The sequence below is a fragment of the Topomyia yanbarensis genome, chromosome 2, assembly GCF_030247195.1.
Source record: "Topomyia yanbarensis strain Yona2022 chromosome 2, ASM3024719v1, whole genome shotgun sequence".
Lineage (NCBI taxonomy): Eukaryota > Metazoa > Arthropoda > Insecta > Diptera > Culicidae > Topomyia > Topomyia yanbarensis.
Window position 1 is genome coordinate 129,832,881 of NC_080671.1, and position 17,126 is coordinate 129,850,006.

A 17,126-nucleotide genomic window follows, 5' to 3' on the forward strand; every position below is an offset into this window, starting at 1 on the left:
ACGGATCAGATAATTGTTATTGTAATATTGAATTAAATCAGTCTGCATCAATAAATTTTCAATTTCAATCCAATTTTTTTTGTGGGTATGTTGGGGGGGGGGGGGGGCGTTGTATGGTGTTAAACCCCAAAACCTTCTCTTGGCAACGCCGATGCTTGGAGTTATTTATTTCGCTTTTCATTTTCCGATATGTTTCAGATCGATCCGATGGTTATGAGTTAGAAAAATTGCAGTCAGAAGGTTCGTACTAATGAACATTGTTGTACTGATAAGGTATCAAGTTCCTTCCAGACAACTTGGAAGTGTTCGGTGATTATTTCTAGCGGTTGTAGATAGAAAAATGAAATACAAAATTCGTGTTATCGAAATAATGTTTGGCTTATTTCAATGGATTATTACTATATTGAACAATAAATAGGCGACAAAGAGTAATCCACAAACAACAAGCCATAACTTTTAAAGTATTCAAAATAGATATTTGAAGTCTTCAGTAAAGTTATTCGCAAAAGTAAGAGCTACAAATTTGCTGAAGGGATCATTTCGATATAATCACTTCCAAGAAAATTTGTGAAAATATCTCACTCATAGGGGGATTAATCAGCAAAAGCACAATACCAAAAGAAAGGGCATATTGCCTCCATTAAATTCATCGAAGATACTATTGACCTAAAATAAGTCGTTTTGGCGTTAAAAATAGATTACATGTTTTTGGTCATATTTCTGGCAATGGGAAATGATAAAAATCTCTCGTCCGAATTTAATGTTAAATATCTCTTTTGGTAATAGTCCGATTTCAACAATCTATAGCTTGTTCGAAAGGTATTCGTTAAAGCTATCTAAAAACATATAAATTGTTAATCTATATTGTCAATTTCGGCAGATAATTCAAAAAAACTGCAAAAAACGCCATTTTTTCGCATTCAAACATTCATATCTTGGAAACTAAGCATCAGAATCAAAAACAAATTAATAGCGTTCATACTGTTTTTTAGTTCTTTCATTTAAAATTGGTTTGGATAAGATCGGTTCAGCCATTGCTGAGAAACACGAATGAGAATTTGTCCGTTACATACACACACACACACACACAGACACACACACACACACACACACACACAGACATTGTCCCAAATCGTCGAGCTGAGTCGATTGGTATATAAGACTCGGCCCTCCGGGCCTCGGAAAAAATCTTGAAAGTTTGAGCGAATTCTATACATTTCTTTTATAAGAAATGTAAAAAATATCTATTTAGTCAATTTAATTCAACATGACAAAATCATCTCCATCTTTTTCGAATTTGTCACACACTGAGAACGTTGCCATCCACAAATCTCGAAATAGCAAGCGGGACGATTCGATTAAGATATCTTTATCTATATATAATCTTTCTGATTTCTGATACTGAATTTTATAAATTTCGGATTTCAATTTACTTACGCATTGCGGATGAAATAATTGAATTGATTGCAAAATTGCTTACCTGAAAAGAGAAAGAAAACAATATTAGTAACAATGCAATATTGCATTCGAATGGCACGTGTAGCATTCTGCATTCTGCAGAAACTCACAGGAGCTGCCACAATGTGGCAGCCTCGGTGACGTCGAAAATTTTGAAACGTAACTCAACAATAGACAAACCGACGACTTTCGGCGGAATGTTTCCGACACGTGTCTCTATTTTGATATGCCACGCAATGATACAAAAACGAAACTGGTTTTAAAACGTCTATTTCAAACAAAATTAACTGACGCACACACGTGTCTGATGGTTGTTATGGCAAAGTGCACCAGTTCGCGTATGTTTTGTTCCAATTCCAGTGATAGCCGATGCCAATCAACAGTCAATGAATAGATTGTTTCGAGTCAAATTTCAAAATATGTTTTGGTTCCTATTTTAAACCCAATTAGTAGAGTGTTGTTCATTATCCTGTTTACAATCGATGAATTGCGAATAAATTCGTAGAAAAACATAGATTTTTAGTTGAATTTTCCGAACTGCTCCAACTATCTGTCCGCTTATGTTGTCATCTAATTAAAGATGAACTGGTGGGGAATTGAAAGTTTTTTTTTATTTACGATAGCATGTAAAATGACAAAAAACCCATTATTTTTAACTATAACAACATTCAATACAAAATTCTAATTTTCCATTCGAAATATCAATATACACCTGATACTGAATGGGATCTCGCAGTACTGTCCGTTGCCAAGGAAATCAATTGAGCAACACTACGTGCGAGTTTGGTGCAACTTTCAACACATTTAGCGACACTTTTTTATGTTTCCAAAATATGCCCCGAATCCATTTACACGTGTTCCGTTTTTCGCATTGTTTGCATCATTCCGATATTCTGCCTGAAACAAGCCGGCTAAGCCATCCCATGACGGGTGTGCTTACAAATAGCGGTCAATCACTCGGTTAATTACTTTAGAGTGTGATTGTGTTATTTATATATCGGCTTTAAACAGCCCCCGCAGCGTTTCGCACTAACTATGTAGATGCTGTGGTGGCATCATCAACCTGCTGTACGTGCATAACGCTGGCGGCGCGTGGACAGCATTTTTCCGTCGTTTGACACGACACGATATTTTACAGGACAATCATCACATATCGGCTAGAGGCAGTTTCGGGTTGACGGAGAGATTCATTCACACGGCTGTTTGTGTGCTTAATTATATGTATTTAGAAAGGTGATTTTTTTTAAACGGACTGATTTGTACTTTTTTTAAACATCAAAGTACAGATTTTGAAAGATGCTTGCAGCAAATGACAGAAATTTGTTCCGGTACTCGTGTTTCGTTTTCGGTAGCAACCAGGAGGAAAACACCTTAAAAACGTTTTTTTACTGTATACTTTTTGTCCGAAGCTAGGAACAAACCCATTGATACCTGATAATACTCTCTAAACACAAGTTCATATCGATTGCTGCTATGAGGCAAGCGGCAATGGAAGAACGCCTTGCGTGATAGTAGACATTTTGAAATATATTGTTTGGCCATATTTTGAGTGAGGATGGATCGATGCCGACGATTAGAAATTTACGACTTATCCATCGCGCGTTAACACCGGTTTATGGACAAAGTATAAGCTTGTTTGGATAGAAGTTGTATTTGTTCCCTAATACATTTAACGTTTTGTTAGCTCATTGATCATGATTGTAAATAGAAATAAATTAAACGTCGGCGAATACTACGAACTGGTAATTGTTTTACTTGAGCTTTAGCCCACGTTTCTACGGCTTTTTGGGGTTTTCTTGGCCCGATATGAATCAACAACGGGAAAACCATAGTAATAGTTGGAATACAATAAAATGCACTTAAATGGTACAAATAAGGAAATACTCAGAGATAGAAATTACATATGTAATGATTTTTCTAGGAGGCCCACAATAAAGGGCGAACACGAAATTATTGCGACACATTCAACAGGGCATAACTTTTTTACCATTGCACAGTGGTCCCAAAGAGCAAAAAAGGGGGTTTTTTAGATTGCGTCAAAACGGTTGACTTTAGTAATATGGTGTCTTTGAGAAAGTTTCTTGGAGTAGAACTCCCCTTCTTTCTGTCTTATCAGATTAATGATTAATCCCCCTAATAGTGAGTTACGAAATTTATTTTCTCCAATAATTCAGATAGACAAATACTTACTCCAGCAAAGTTGTAGAGAAACTCGTTGCAAACATTTTAACCGAAGACTTCAACTCTCTATCTTTTAAGGTTTTTGAGATATGGGACATTATTTGTAAAAGGCCCCTTAAAAACAGTTTTTTCATCATAAGTTTTCTTCTAGATTTTTTCCATTATATAAATGTTCTAGAACATTGTTTGGACTATTAAACTGCATTACTTTGCCGAAGACGGAAACTTGCTATCGTAAGTATGTGTGGAGATATTCACGTTTTTTGATTGAAAATAGCTCTTTTTCCAATGCCGATAACTTTTAAACGGGCAAAAACGGGCAAACCACTTTGTAAACAAATTAAAGTGCAAGAAAAGCACAACAAATGCTGGAAAAATCAGATCTCCCCAAGGTGGCCCTCTATGGAAATACTTGAGCTGAAGTTTGGCTCATTCCGTCATCAAATGCAATTGATTACTCGCCGTTTGGTTGCACTTGCGCCATTGTTATGAAGTAGGCGCAAGGGAATTGTCAGTTTCCGGTGTCAGGCGTATGCATTGAGTTTTTGAACAACTGTAACTTTTGACACAAGCAAACAGAAGTTCGGATAATACTTAAAAAGCACACTTTAAAATTCACAAAAAGTTCTTAGGGAACTTTCAAGCTGCTCAAGCTTTAAGAGAACTGCTTAACCCGCTATTAGAACATAAAACGTATTGCAAAATTACTTAAAACGAGAAGCTTATGTAGTTCCTTTATATCAACTTTTGGTTGCTTGGGTATTTACTCAAGACGTGCTTACAAAAGTAAGAAAGGATAATTATTACGACTTTAACCCTTTATTTCCGAACTAACAGTAGGGGGTGTAGCGTAGTTGGTAAATGGATTGCCTTGTACGCAGCGCACCTGGGTTCGAGTCCCGACCCCGCACATAGGGTTAGAAATTTTTCATAAGAGATTTTTCTAACCCAAAGAGGCGAATGACCTTAAGGTTAAAACCTCTATAATCGAAATAAAAAACTAACAGTAATATATGGTGATGTATTTAATGCCGGAACAGCTCTAGTATGGACAAATTTAGGCTCTAGTATTTCCATAGAGGGCCGCCTTGGGGAGATCTGATTTTTCCAGCATTTGTTGTGCTTTTCTTGCACTTTAATTTGTTTACAAAGTGGTTTGCCCGTTTTTGCCCGTTTAAAAGTTATCGGCATTGGAAAAAGAGCTATTTTCAATCAAAAAACGTGAATATCTCCACACATACTAGCGATAGCAAGTTTCCGTCTTCGGCAAAGTAATGCAGTTTAATAGTCCAAACAATGTTCTAGAACATTTATATAATGGAAAAAATCTAGAAGAAAACTTATGATGAAAAAACTGTTTTTAAGGGGCCTTTTACAAATAATGTCCCATATCTCAAAAACCTTAAAAGATAGAGAGTTGAAGTCTTCGGGTAAAATGTTTGCAACGAGTTTCTCTACAACTTTGCTGAAGTAAGTATTTGTCTATCTGAATTATTGGAGAAAATAAATTTCGTAACTCACTATTAGGGGGATTAATCATTAATCTGATAAGACAGAAAGAAGGGGAGTTCTACTCCAAGAAACTTTCTCAAAGACACCATATTGCTAAAGTCAACCGTTTTGACGCAATCTAAAAAATCCCCTTTTTTGCTCTTTGGGACCACTGTGCATTGGGTCAAAATCAACCAAATTTTGCACACTTTCTCATTGATGTGTATTGTTTACATGCTGTCAAACTCGAAGTCGTGTTTTTCGATTCAACGAAAATGGAGGTGAACCAACGCGAGTCGAGAGAACAAATTCTTTCCAAACACCTGGAATTTCCTGACCTGTCGCACCGGAAGTTGTTGCCGCGATGAGCGGCAACAATCGACGGCTAAAACTCGGGCACGGAAGCTCTACGAGAAGATGCGGACAAAATATGGCTGCTGTGTGATGGACGACGAAACGTATATAAAAGCCGATTTTAAGCAAATTCCGGGGTTGGAGTTTTTCACCGGCAAGAGCAAGTTCTATGTGGACGACAAATTTAAGAAGAAGAAAATGTCGAAGTTCGCCTCCAAATATCTCATTTGGCAGGCCATCTGCTCTTGCGGACTGAGGAGTGAGTCTTTCGTGACAAAGGGCACAGTAAATGGCGACATCTACAAGTCTGAGTGCCTCGAGAAGCGCCTTTTGCCGTTCTTGCAGCAACACGACGAAGCTCCGCTATTTTGGCCATGCCACTATTCTAAAAGTGCCACTATTCTAAAAGTGTCCTGGAGTGATATGAGGCCAATTCTGTCCATTTTGTTCCAAAGGACATGAATCCGCCAAACTGTCCGGAGCTGCGCCCGGTGGAGCAGTACTGGGCAATGATGAAGCGGCAACTTCGAAAGAGCAAGAAGACAGTCAAAGACGAGAAGGACATGTTAAGAAAATGGAAAAAAAACTGAGAAACTGGTACCGGATGACACTGTAAAGACTTTGATGGAGGGCATCAAGCGAAAATGCGTTCAATTTTACACTCAAGGCTCCATCGATTAACTTTTCTTTTGATTTTTGAAGTAAATATATGTATCAAACTACCCTAAAATTTTGGTTTGATTTTAAACATTATAAGAAAATTGGTATAACATTTTCGGTGTCGCAATAATTTTGTGTTCGCCCTTTAAGGTACAAAAACTAGCCCACAAACGGGAATGATAATAAATAGCCAATGACATAACATTTTTCTTCCGCTAAATGATTTCCCAAAAATCTTGCTCTTAGGTCTGGATCTCGGAAGGGCGCCCTGTCAGAATCACTCACTACAATTGCAGACGAGACAAGAAATGTTACCCACTAAAACACTGCATAAGACCAATTGTAGCGGACCTGTTATTCTGATTGTATGAGAGAAGTGGGCCCTAATTGGTTTGCGCCTGAGACCGCGTTGATCAGATTATAAGTGCTATAGCGTCCACTTGAGGGGGCACTCTATTTAAAGCCCCGTAAAACGGTAATTCTTTGGAAAAAAAAATATAACAAGAAAACAATGCGACTGCAAAGTGCTCATTTGTATTTATTAAGATGTCTGATCTTAACATTTTGATTTTGAACATATTTTTTTCAAAATGGCGGCTGTGGCAGCCGGATAGCTGAAGGCCCTCAGCTAAATTATTGTTTGCGGTAATCACGCTACAGCCCAGACCAATTGTCTGAAATACATGACACATTTTTTTATAGTTAACGGTTATGTTGTTTGCCGTAAACTCGCAAATGTTATTAAATATTGGAATTTATTAACTAATTCATGCAAAAATAAAGTCGATTTTCATCCTTGTTTTATCGATTTTAAAATCGATTATTTGAAAGTTGTAAATAGAGTGCTCCCTTTAATCATCGCGGCGTTTTTGTGTTTGCGAAATGTTGGGCGATTGCATGTTCGCTTTTCTGTATCACCGCGAAGGGCTCGAGCGTTTGTATGAGAATGTGTTCGATCTTTTGTGCGTTTGTGTGTCACTTGTGCTAGCGTGTGTGTAACTTCGCTCGTAGGAATTCAATTTAAAACCGTATGGGTATTCGCATATTCGCGTGTGTTCTTTTATGATCGTGCGGATCGTGCATCTGATACTTAATTTTCAGTGAACACTTCAGATAGATGCTAAAAGAGAGTAAACTCCCCATATCACAATAATTTCCGATCATGTCGCCATGTCTATCAGCATAGTTTTTTTTCCTTTTTTTTAATATATTAGACCAACTTAAAGCCTGCACTTCCAGACATGATCGATTCACGATCGCGGACGTTTGTAGGTTTGGCGCTTAATACTGTGTTTGTAAGTGCTAACACAATCACCTAATTATCAGAAAGTTTTCGTCTTTGCGAGATCGCGAAGTTCTCGAACGATTGTATGTGTTTGATTGCGTGGACGTTAGTGTATAAATTCGATTGCATAACCATGTTGTTAACTGCATATTCGCCTGGATTCTCGAATATTGGCACCGACCGCGAATCTGATGTTTAATTTAAAGTGTAAGTCTCAGATGTTAGAACTGAGGACATGCACCTAGGGTGCAGTGACCAAGGATTGGGGCTCCGAACCATAGCGTACTGTTGCGTGGATGATCGCAATTTCATGTTCGACTTTGTGACCAGGGTTGTATTATCGCGCGAGACACGAGCATTTGTATGTTAATGGGTTTGATCATTTGATCATCGCGTATACGCAAATTCGTGTGTTTTTATACCCATGTAACCGCTTACATATTCGCGTTGAGTGTTCGCGCGAACCAAGAATTTGAGGGCATGGTTCAGATCTTGAAGGGAGCAGGTTCCTCTATATCACTAGAGTATATGAGCTAGTGTATATGAGCTTGTTTTTTAGATCAAAATTGAAGACGCAAAGCTAGGCTGCCAGAACTAAAAGTAGAGGCTTCCGGACGTAACCGATTCATGTTCACGTGGGAACGTGCTTTGACATAACCGCATATGAGACGGACTTTATAGATTCGTAAGTTCTAACACAATGACTTGATAACCGAGCCGTTTCTATTTATGTGAGGTTGCGGGAATAGGAGTGCGCAGATGATCACGATTACATGATCGCATGCGTTACCAGATTTGTAAAATCGCGAAGGACGCGAGCGTTTCTATGTTACTGTGTTTGATCGCGTAGACGTTGTTATGTTGCGCATGTTGGCGTGTCTATAACTTCGCGGGATTAAATTCGTCAATGTAACCGTGTGACTAGTTGTATATTCGCGTGGGCTTTCTAATGTTCGCACGTGTCTTTATTCTGATGTTTGGTTTTGAGAGTACGGTTCAAATGAAGGAAGAAACCCAAGCAACTTATTTTGTTATGCAAATATGTTTAGGGGAACCCGGGGCTATTCGGACCTACTTAAACAAATCGCCCTTTTAGGTGGATAGATGTGAGAAAAATTACAGGTCAAAGGTTCTATTTGTTAGTTTGAAGCCTCAGCTACATTTTGATGCCGTAAAAGGTTCATTTTCACCACTCAATGGCAGTGGTAGGCGACGATTTGCAAACCTCTGCGTTTTTCCATCCTTTCACAATGTAGGGGTAATTTGGACCTCCCTACGGGGCAATTCAGACCGTGATTTTTCTTTATTTTTTTTGCAATGGAATTATGTTTACCTATAAAATATTTATAAGAGAGATTCCTTAAGAAGCAAAAAAAAAATTCCTTCACAAAAACTTAATCTGGTATGTCATAGCTGTCGATTGGCGACCCATGTATTTTCTTTGCTGTAGCGTGTGCAATGGTGTGCGCAGCCGCAAGCCGCTTAACGCTGGTTGACGGAATAGGGGGTCCGAATAGCCCCGTTCGCTCATTTCGCACAAATGTGGTGAGCGTATCGAAAATATGTGTTTTCACTCAAAGAAAAATCATTCCATAAAATAGGAGCCTCAAGCTTTCCAAAACACTTTCCTTATATTTTTTCACTTTTATTTGTTGCTTTAATCACGGTTTTTTCATTATAATGATATTTGTTTTGAGAATGGCAAAAAAACGAAACACGTTGTATCTCCTTTCTACAAAGAACAAATAATCAACTTCAGCTCTCTAAATTCATGTTTCAGAATAGCAATTCCACGAATATGTACGATAGTCAGAAAGTCTTGCTATTTTCTGAGAAACTGAGGGGGTCCGAATTACCCCCACTGTCTTAATAGCCCCGGGTTCGCCTACAACTAATAACAAAACCAAATCAGGTATAATAATCCAGTTACGGTGAACATATTCTCAGCTGTTTCATCATAAAAAGCCCGAAGGCGGAGTTCTTTTAGTAACATCTAAAAGATCGTAGCATTTACGCTATATTTAGCCAATCAATTTTGCCACCAAGATTCAAATTAAGTTCGACTTATTCGCCCGGACGGATGTATGATTGCGAGATCGTTGGCGTTGGTATGCGCGAATCACGTTTGCGACCGGGTTTGTATTATCGCGAAAAGCTCGAGCGTTTGAAAGTTATTGTGCGCATTATTTTAGTCGCGCGGACTTTTGTATTGTATTGCATATGCATACTCCCGTGATCTTTTTAATTGTCGCCGAGAATGAAATTAGACAATCATTCAGTAAATGTTAGGTGGATTTACGACTCGTGCAATATACAGGTAAACCTCGATAGTACGTACACCTTCGCTTCGCACCTATCGAAACGTGAGTAATATCGAATCACACAAATAAACTATTGAAATATTAGTGGTTATGTTTAATATTGAATAAAGTTTTACAAAAATAATATTTATCACCCCATTAGTGATAAACTGTTCTATCACTAGAAACTTCATTTTAGAAAGTTGTGGTTTCGCATCAACCAGAATGGTTCAAAATACCGTGTAAAACATTTCCTCGGTCTCGTACAGTTTCTCAGCGTATGTAGGATTTTTCGAAAGTTCTTAGAAAATCTTCGAAATTGAGATAAAAACGAAAGCAATAAGACTTTTCTGAGTATTGAAGACTATTCGTGATTTTCGGATATGAATTTAGTATCATTTCCTCGAGCGTTTTCCCAAGTTTATTAAGATTTTTGCACGTTTTTATTGAATTTCATAGGATTTTTTTTAAGTTTTACTATGCTAAATTTTTGAAATTCGTAGAATTTGTTTGAAATTCATAGAAATTTCCTGAAAATTTTCTTGATAATTAGGTTTTCCTGATTTTTTTTGAAAGTTGGCATTTCTTGTATACTTTGTTCGTGTAATAATTACAGTAGGGGAACGTGGGGAGACTTGACCAGGTTTTCAGCTAAAACTGCATAAATCTCTAAAAAGGTCTTTAATCCATTAAAAGTCATTGAGATATAATGCGCAAAGTTATTGTGCGTCTTCATGATTTTTTGCAGAATTTTTAATTTGATTTTTGAAAAGTTACAAAAGTTTTTCAGAGGTCGTTTTTTTGGTCAAGTCTCCCCACTGCGGGGAGACTTGACCAAGGCGTGGGGAGACTTGACCAAGAGATTTTTTAAAAATCATAACAAAAAATAATGACATAAAACATACTGTAATTATTTTTTTCCATATTGTCGAGATCTTTAGGTAGCAGTAAAAAATATAAAAGGGTTGCATTTGATAAATTTAGATTTTTTATAATGCATTTCTTTTTAAGCATTAACTGTACTGCTTGCATTGTATGTTCACACATCACGAAATCAGTCCTACTATTGCTAACTTTGTTTACTAATACTAAAATATAAAGACTTATGTTTGAGGTGGGATTTTTTATGGCGTGATTAACATTAACAGTAGATACCCAAAGCATAATAAATATCAGGAATTTACTATCTTTCTTCAGCTAATTGCCACTTGGTCAAGTCTCCCCATAAAATCTTGGTCAAGTCTCCCCAACATTAGTTGTTACGTTCAATGTCATTTAAATTCTAGTAATAACTATTCCAATGTTCCAATTTATGTATAATCATTTCACTGCTTCACAAAGATTAAGATGGTATATTAGTACATTAATAGTAATTAGTAGTCGAGTAGATATGTCCATACAAAGTTTAATAAAAAATTACATCATTTAATGCAAATTTATTAATCACGTAATATTTTCTGTAAGGAAAGGATTTTTCATTCCAAACTTTTAAAGTTACCTTAAGGGATCGAAACAAGTATAAAAATATTTTTGAAAAAATTTTAAGAATCGAATAGAAAACACCATAGCCAAAAATAGAATTTTGCGCTTGGTCAAGTCTCCCCATGTTCCCCTACAAATATGTGAAACAAATATGTGAACGAAACCAGAATTTGGAGGATTGAAATTGTTTAATACCAGCGTTATCTATGGTGCCGCGAATCCGTCCTAGCACAAATTTGCGTTTTGTGGGCGTGACGATCCATAGAACCCGCTAGTTGTGCGTATCTCGCCCATTCCATTCAAAACATTGTATCTCCCAGAATTTATGGGATTTAGCACTCAATTTTTATAATGTTCAAAGATCGTTTCATCATCACCCTAGACTACTAAATAGTAGATAGCTGTTGGCAAAATATACTGAAACTGTAATAATATTTTTGAATTTCCGAAAGTTCGAGGAATCGGTAAAATATGTGTGAAAATCGTGAACATTTTTTGCATAGAAATGCTCTTAAGTTTGAAGTTTTTTCCTAAATTCCATGCGACCTACGAAGGTCATCCTTGAAGTTCATTGAGATATTCTGAAGTTTGACAAATAATTATGATTATCCTAAAAGTTTTATGGATCTTCTTATAAGTTAGCAATCCACGGAATTTAACTGACTTTCCTGAAACTTGAAGAACGTCCATAAAGCTTGTAAGATTTTTAAATACAATTTCTGACTTACTTAAAACATGAAATACTTTGTTGTACTTTGCAGAACCTCTCTGAGTAGCACACAACTTCACTAAACTGTGCAAAAATTATCTTTAAAATTTGTCCCATTTTGCTGTAGTTTACAAAATAAAACGAAAAAACCATGGTAGGTGTACGTGTACGTACTATCGAGGCAAAATGTACGAACCATCTAAGGTACGGCAACAAAATAATCGAAATCGAAGATGAGAGAGGCAAAAACATACAGCACATTAAAAAAAGAACATTAGTACGCCGGAAACCTTATATATAATAGAAACACTAACCAATGGCTGAACTTTGGTTTGGGATGATGAGAGTAGGAAAAAGAATGCAACACCCAATGAGCCCTTTCGGCCTCCTCAATGCACGATTATCGTAAATCGCCATTTACTCTTTTGAGGGTCAATAAAGTGTATCAACATACATTTTTTCCAATTTTCGTTAAACACGGACGATTTAATATCCAATCTCTATAGCGGGTTGTTGTTTCTTTGAGGTCACTAACGAGTGTACCCGGCTTTAATTTCAATTTTAAAGCTAGAACAAAAATAAAAAGAAAAGTAACTTAAAATGTGTATAAAACATACACTACTGAGTCACGTAGGAAATTCCAAAATCTATTTTTATGGAAAAGTTCATTTTTCACGCTAAAGAAAAAAATACAACACTCCGAAAAATCCCTACGTGGTCCCACGATTGCAGCACAAATGTACACAACATTGTTGGAAAGCAAAAAATTTCATCCCAAGTGTGATGAACGATGCAATAGGGCTGTACTTTCGAAAAAATAGAGTTCCGCTGTTCAGATCACGGAACGAATTTCTCCAGTATTTCATTTGAGCATTATCATAATATGTATTATACTTTGTGATAAAATCGTAGAAAATATACGATGCAAGCTCAATGCAACACATCAATGCAATGACGACAGAGAAGAATAATCAACTTAACATTATCCTATCAAAACATGAACACGAAAGCTAAACTAACTCATTGATCACATTGAACAGAACACTGTTAAGGATTGTTGGGATGCTAGCGAGAGTAAAGTAAAGCAAATAGGTTGCAGTTTGCAAACGAACGAGAACCACCCTATTCTATAGCTCTCGAAACCAAGTACAGGAACCGGAAACATAGCTCTTTCCCTATTTTTATACTCTCTGCTGTCCTTCTGTCCCCTCCTTCGAACACGACGAAGAGTGAGTTTGACCGGGGGAGGGGGTGACTGCCGTCGTGCGCGGAAAGAGGAACAGATCAAGAGCAGGATGTTCTTATCGAAAGCTTTTAGTGTGGTTGGCAAAATTGAATTCCTTCGCCACAGTGTGCGCGACCGTTGCTCGCTTCCGAACGGCATACTTAATGATATTACATTTCGCTGACTCTTCCGGTTATTTTCTTCCCAGTCACATATCGTTTCTACTTTGCTTCCTTTCCTCACGAAAGGGCCCACTGTTTCATCAAAGCTGACTGACAAAGGTCACGGAGCGGTAGAACCAGAATTGAATTCATATTCCACCGGGTCCCAATTGTAAACTCCCGGTCCTTCTACCGGGATCCCTGCCGCGGGTTGAATCATAATAGCAATAATTCAGGAAAGGAATTAGCGTTTTTCTGCTCGTTTCCTTCGCAGTCCTTCGCTCGTTGAAATTCGCTAACGGAATTTTTATTGTTTTTTCTTTACCTATATAATCCACGACCGCCAGTCGGAAAATCTACCAGGGATTGGGTAGATGGTTCAGTTGCTACAATCTACATGCATGCGAGAGCAAGTGTGGGTAATTTACGTGCTCAGCAGGCAGGCGTCCAAGGGAGAGAGGATGGCAACTCTTTCTGCAACTCTTATGTTAGTTTTTCTTTCTGTTTTTTTTGTTCGATTGCATCACTGGCAGTTGGGCAAATCCCGCAAAGCTGAAGCCAAGGTAGAAAAGTTAGCGTGAGATGACTTTCCATCGTTCGCTGCGCTTGCATGCGGATTTTTTAGATGATCGGAGTCACAATGGTACTAACCGGATATCTGGAGTCTGTGTGTATGTGCGGTGCCGTACATGCAGGCACTAAATATTATTTCCGATGATTTTTTTTTTCACTAGAATCTTTAGATACGCATGCACATATAGGCGTGAACCGTGCTAGGCACGGTTTTGAATCGAGATGATTTTTTCCGGGAAGCGCAGAATCGATTTGCAGCTGGAAAATCTTTTCGATCAAACAATTTATCATGAAGATTCTCGTCTGCCAATGTAGGTGTCTGTTGGTTGGCGTGGAAAAATGCGTTTTTCGAAAGGAGGTTTTGCCAGTTTACTCAATCTAACTTTATTGAACTTCCAGTTTGGAAGAAAGATTATTTGCTATTTGCTAAAGGAGATTTCGTCCAGAATCCATTGAAAAACGTGACGGTCGTTCGAGGAAGTGATTGGTATCGAAAATTTCGGATACGATGTGCTGTTATGCCCCATGCAAAACTAACTCAGAAACTACTTCATTAGAAGTTTAAGGATTTCTTCCAAGGAAGTCGGATTGATTTGCAGACTTCGACAAAGTTGTAGACAGTAAAATAGTCTTCCATATTTTCACTTGCAGTAATGAACTGATAATTACAGTTCCACCTAGCGATGACCTAGTTGGTCTAGGCTCCGGAATGTAGGGCACATGTCACTTCTGGAGGACCAACACCTATCATCATTGCATCACGTCAAACGTAGGCAGTAAAAACTCACCAAGTTAGACAAGAAAGTGCAATAACTCTATGACACTTGGCGTAGTCAACGGTTGGTTTTCGGGTGTAAAATCTCCAGAAACAAAAAAAACAGCATCTTCTCCTATGCCGATGTAGATATGGAATTTTCGTTTCGATTTTGTCCCATCAGAATCCGACATGAGGCCAAACTACGTCGCCATTCACCACTGATGCCGAACTCCTATTCCTTACCTAACCACGGTGCCAAACGGGGTACGAGCCACCTTATGCCGTTTTTGCTTGGGTCTGGGCTGAGTCGAGTTCTGGCATCAACTGCTGTCAGTTCATACATTTTGATAGCAGTTGGGGTTTGGAGACTGATTCAGTTTCGCTTCGGACAGAAGCTGCTTTAGTGAAGATCTGTCGGTCGTAGGCTGGCAGAAACGGGAACAAACGACACGTGCGTTAAATTGTCAATGTATCCATCGCACAAAAAAAAATAAAATGGTTGTGTACCAAAACACGAGCGCAGATATATTGAAAATGCAGCATTATTAACCCTTAAAAGCGCAAATAATTTTTTTTCCATTATATATTCGTCCAAATAAGGACGGTTTACTAATAACTGTTTTGTTATCGGGACGAGAATCCTTTGAAACAATTCGAACCTTACCGACGATCCGTTTCTGCTGCATACACACAGACGAACATTCCTCTTTCGCAGCTCATGTCAAATGAGCACTATGTAACACAAGGCTATCTCTTTTATCAACTTTTTGGTGCAGATGGAAGACCATCCTTTGTGCGACAAATAAAAATATTTTCATCATTCTTTTTAGTGTGGCTTTCGCTTAGTGGCAGGGTTGCCACATTCACTGATTTCCTTAAAGGTTTGGAAAAACTATCGGGTTGGTAGATTATTATTTTGAAGAATATTTTATATTTTGATTCACTGGGTGCAAAATTAACTAGCACAAACTTAATACCAGTTAATAAGAGGAATTTTCTAATTGAATTTTTTTTTCCATTATATATTCGTCCTAATAAGGACGGTTTGCTCATAATTATGTTATGGGATACGGGACGAGAATCCTATGGAACGATTTGAGCCTTGCCTGCACGGCTGATACGCACGGCATAAACCAGCAATTCGCCATCTAGCTTCTGTTTCGCCATCGCACACAAACTCGTGGTCGTGGTCAAATGAAATATCTAACAGCTATTCTACAAGCAACAATAGCGAAAATATAACTGGTTCTGCCAGCAGAGCAGGCATGGCAATGAAGGAATTCGGTCAAAAACATTCCCTTTTATATCAAGCGATGATGTCGGACGTTTATGAATGTCGAGATGAGGTCCGTGTTAGGGAAGATCTTGCGCAAATTTGTGAAAATTGTATATGTTTTCCATATTTATTGCATATTCACGGATTTTTCAATAGCGTGCTACTAAAATACACAGAAAAAATTGATAACAATTTTTTACTGGCAATTTTCAGAACCGATTGGTGTTCGAATCACGAAACCCATCAATAATTAACAAAACGTAAGCGTAAACTTTGTCTGTTTTTTACATTTTCCCAATGTTTTTACAATTATACGGATTTTTCAATAGTGTACAGTTGAAATACCAATTTATAGTTGCAACTAATTTTTAAGTTGGACTTCTCTGAATAGATTAGTATTTAAATGACGCAAATCCATCAACAATTAACAGCGCTACAGTCGTTTAAATTTATGCCACATTTTCGTGACGCAGTTCGAAATCAGATTTTAGTTTTACACCTAGCCCCAGCCCCATATAGTAGAGTAAAGCATTTTCTATGCTAAAAGCTTTCGGTACAGTTAAGGCTCATTTTGGGCCGCTCAAAATTATTTCATATTCTCTTCCCAAAGAAAATCGAGTTTTCTGTTGTAGCTTCGGTTTGTGTACTACCCTCGGTTAATTTTTTCGAGACTATTTCGTTCTTTCCCTGTACTTGTTTTCCTTCTGTAACAAATATTTGAAAAAAAAAAATCAATTGAGTGCGTTTTAAGACATTTTCTTGCTATTAAACGTAACGTTCAAACTTTAAAAAAAAACTAAAAAAAATGGGAATGATTATTAAAGTGCAAATAATAAGACAACACTCCCGATGGCCGACTGTCCGGAGTTGAAGCTGCGCGTTAAAATTTCTCGGAAATCGATAGCGAGCGACTTTCGATCATATTGTCTGCCAAGACATACCTCCTGATTTTTCCCCTTTCCTACTAAAGCAAATCCTTTCCTGTGATGCTTGTTGAGAGGCAGAGGTAGACTCGGTCTCTATCAACAGAGTATGTCGAACTAACATTCCTTTCCTTCCCCGGTAGCGTTGGATGTGGCCGGCGTCGTTATTGACCATTTCATGAAAAGTTTTGGTTAATGAAACATGTACAGCGAAAATGATTTGCTCCTCCTAAGCAACATTTTTTTTTGGTTCATTGTACATTTTCATTCATTCGGTCAATCATGAAATGT

The 17,126-nt window shown here is 37.7% G+C and overlaps 1 protein-coding gene across 1 annotated transcript in view; it reads right to left on the minus strand.

The window, feature by feature from the left end:
* Positions 1 to 1,342: 1,342 nt before the first annotated feature.
* The window catches only part of LOC131681293 (uncharacterized), a 186,224-nt gene continuing 170,440 nt past the window's right edge, over positions 1,343 to 17,126 (minus strand). Inside the window, exon 4 of the mRNA XM_058962022.1 lies at positions 1,343 to 1,480. Within this exon, the coding sequence (XP_058818005.1) occupies positions 1,430 to 1,480 (51 nt within the window). The 3' untranslated portion in view covers positions 1,343 to 1,429. The remainder of the gene's footprint in view (positions 1,481 to 17,126) is intronic.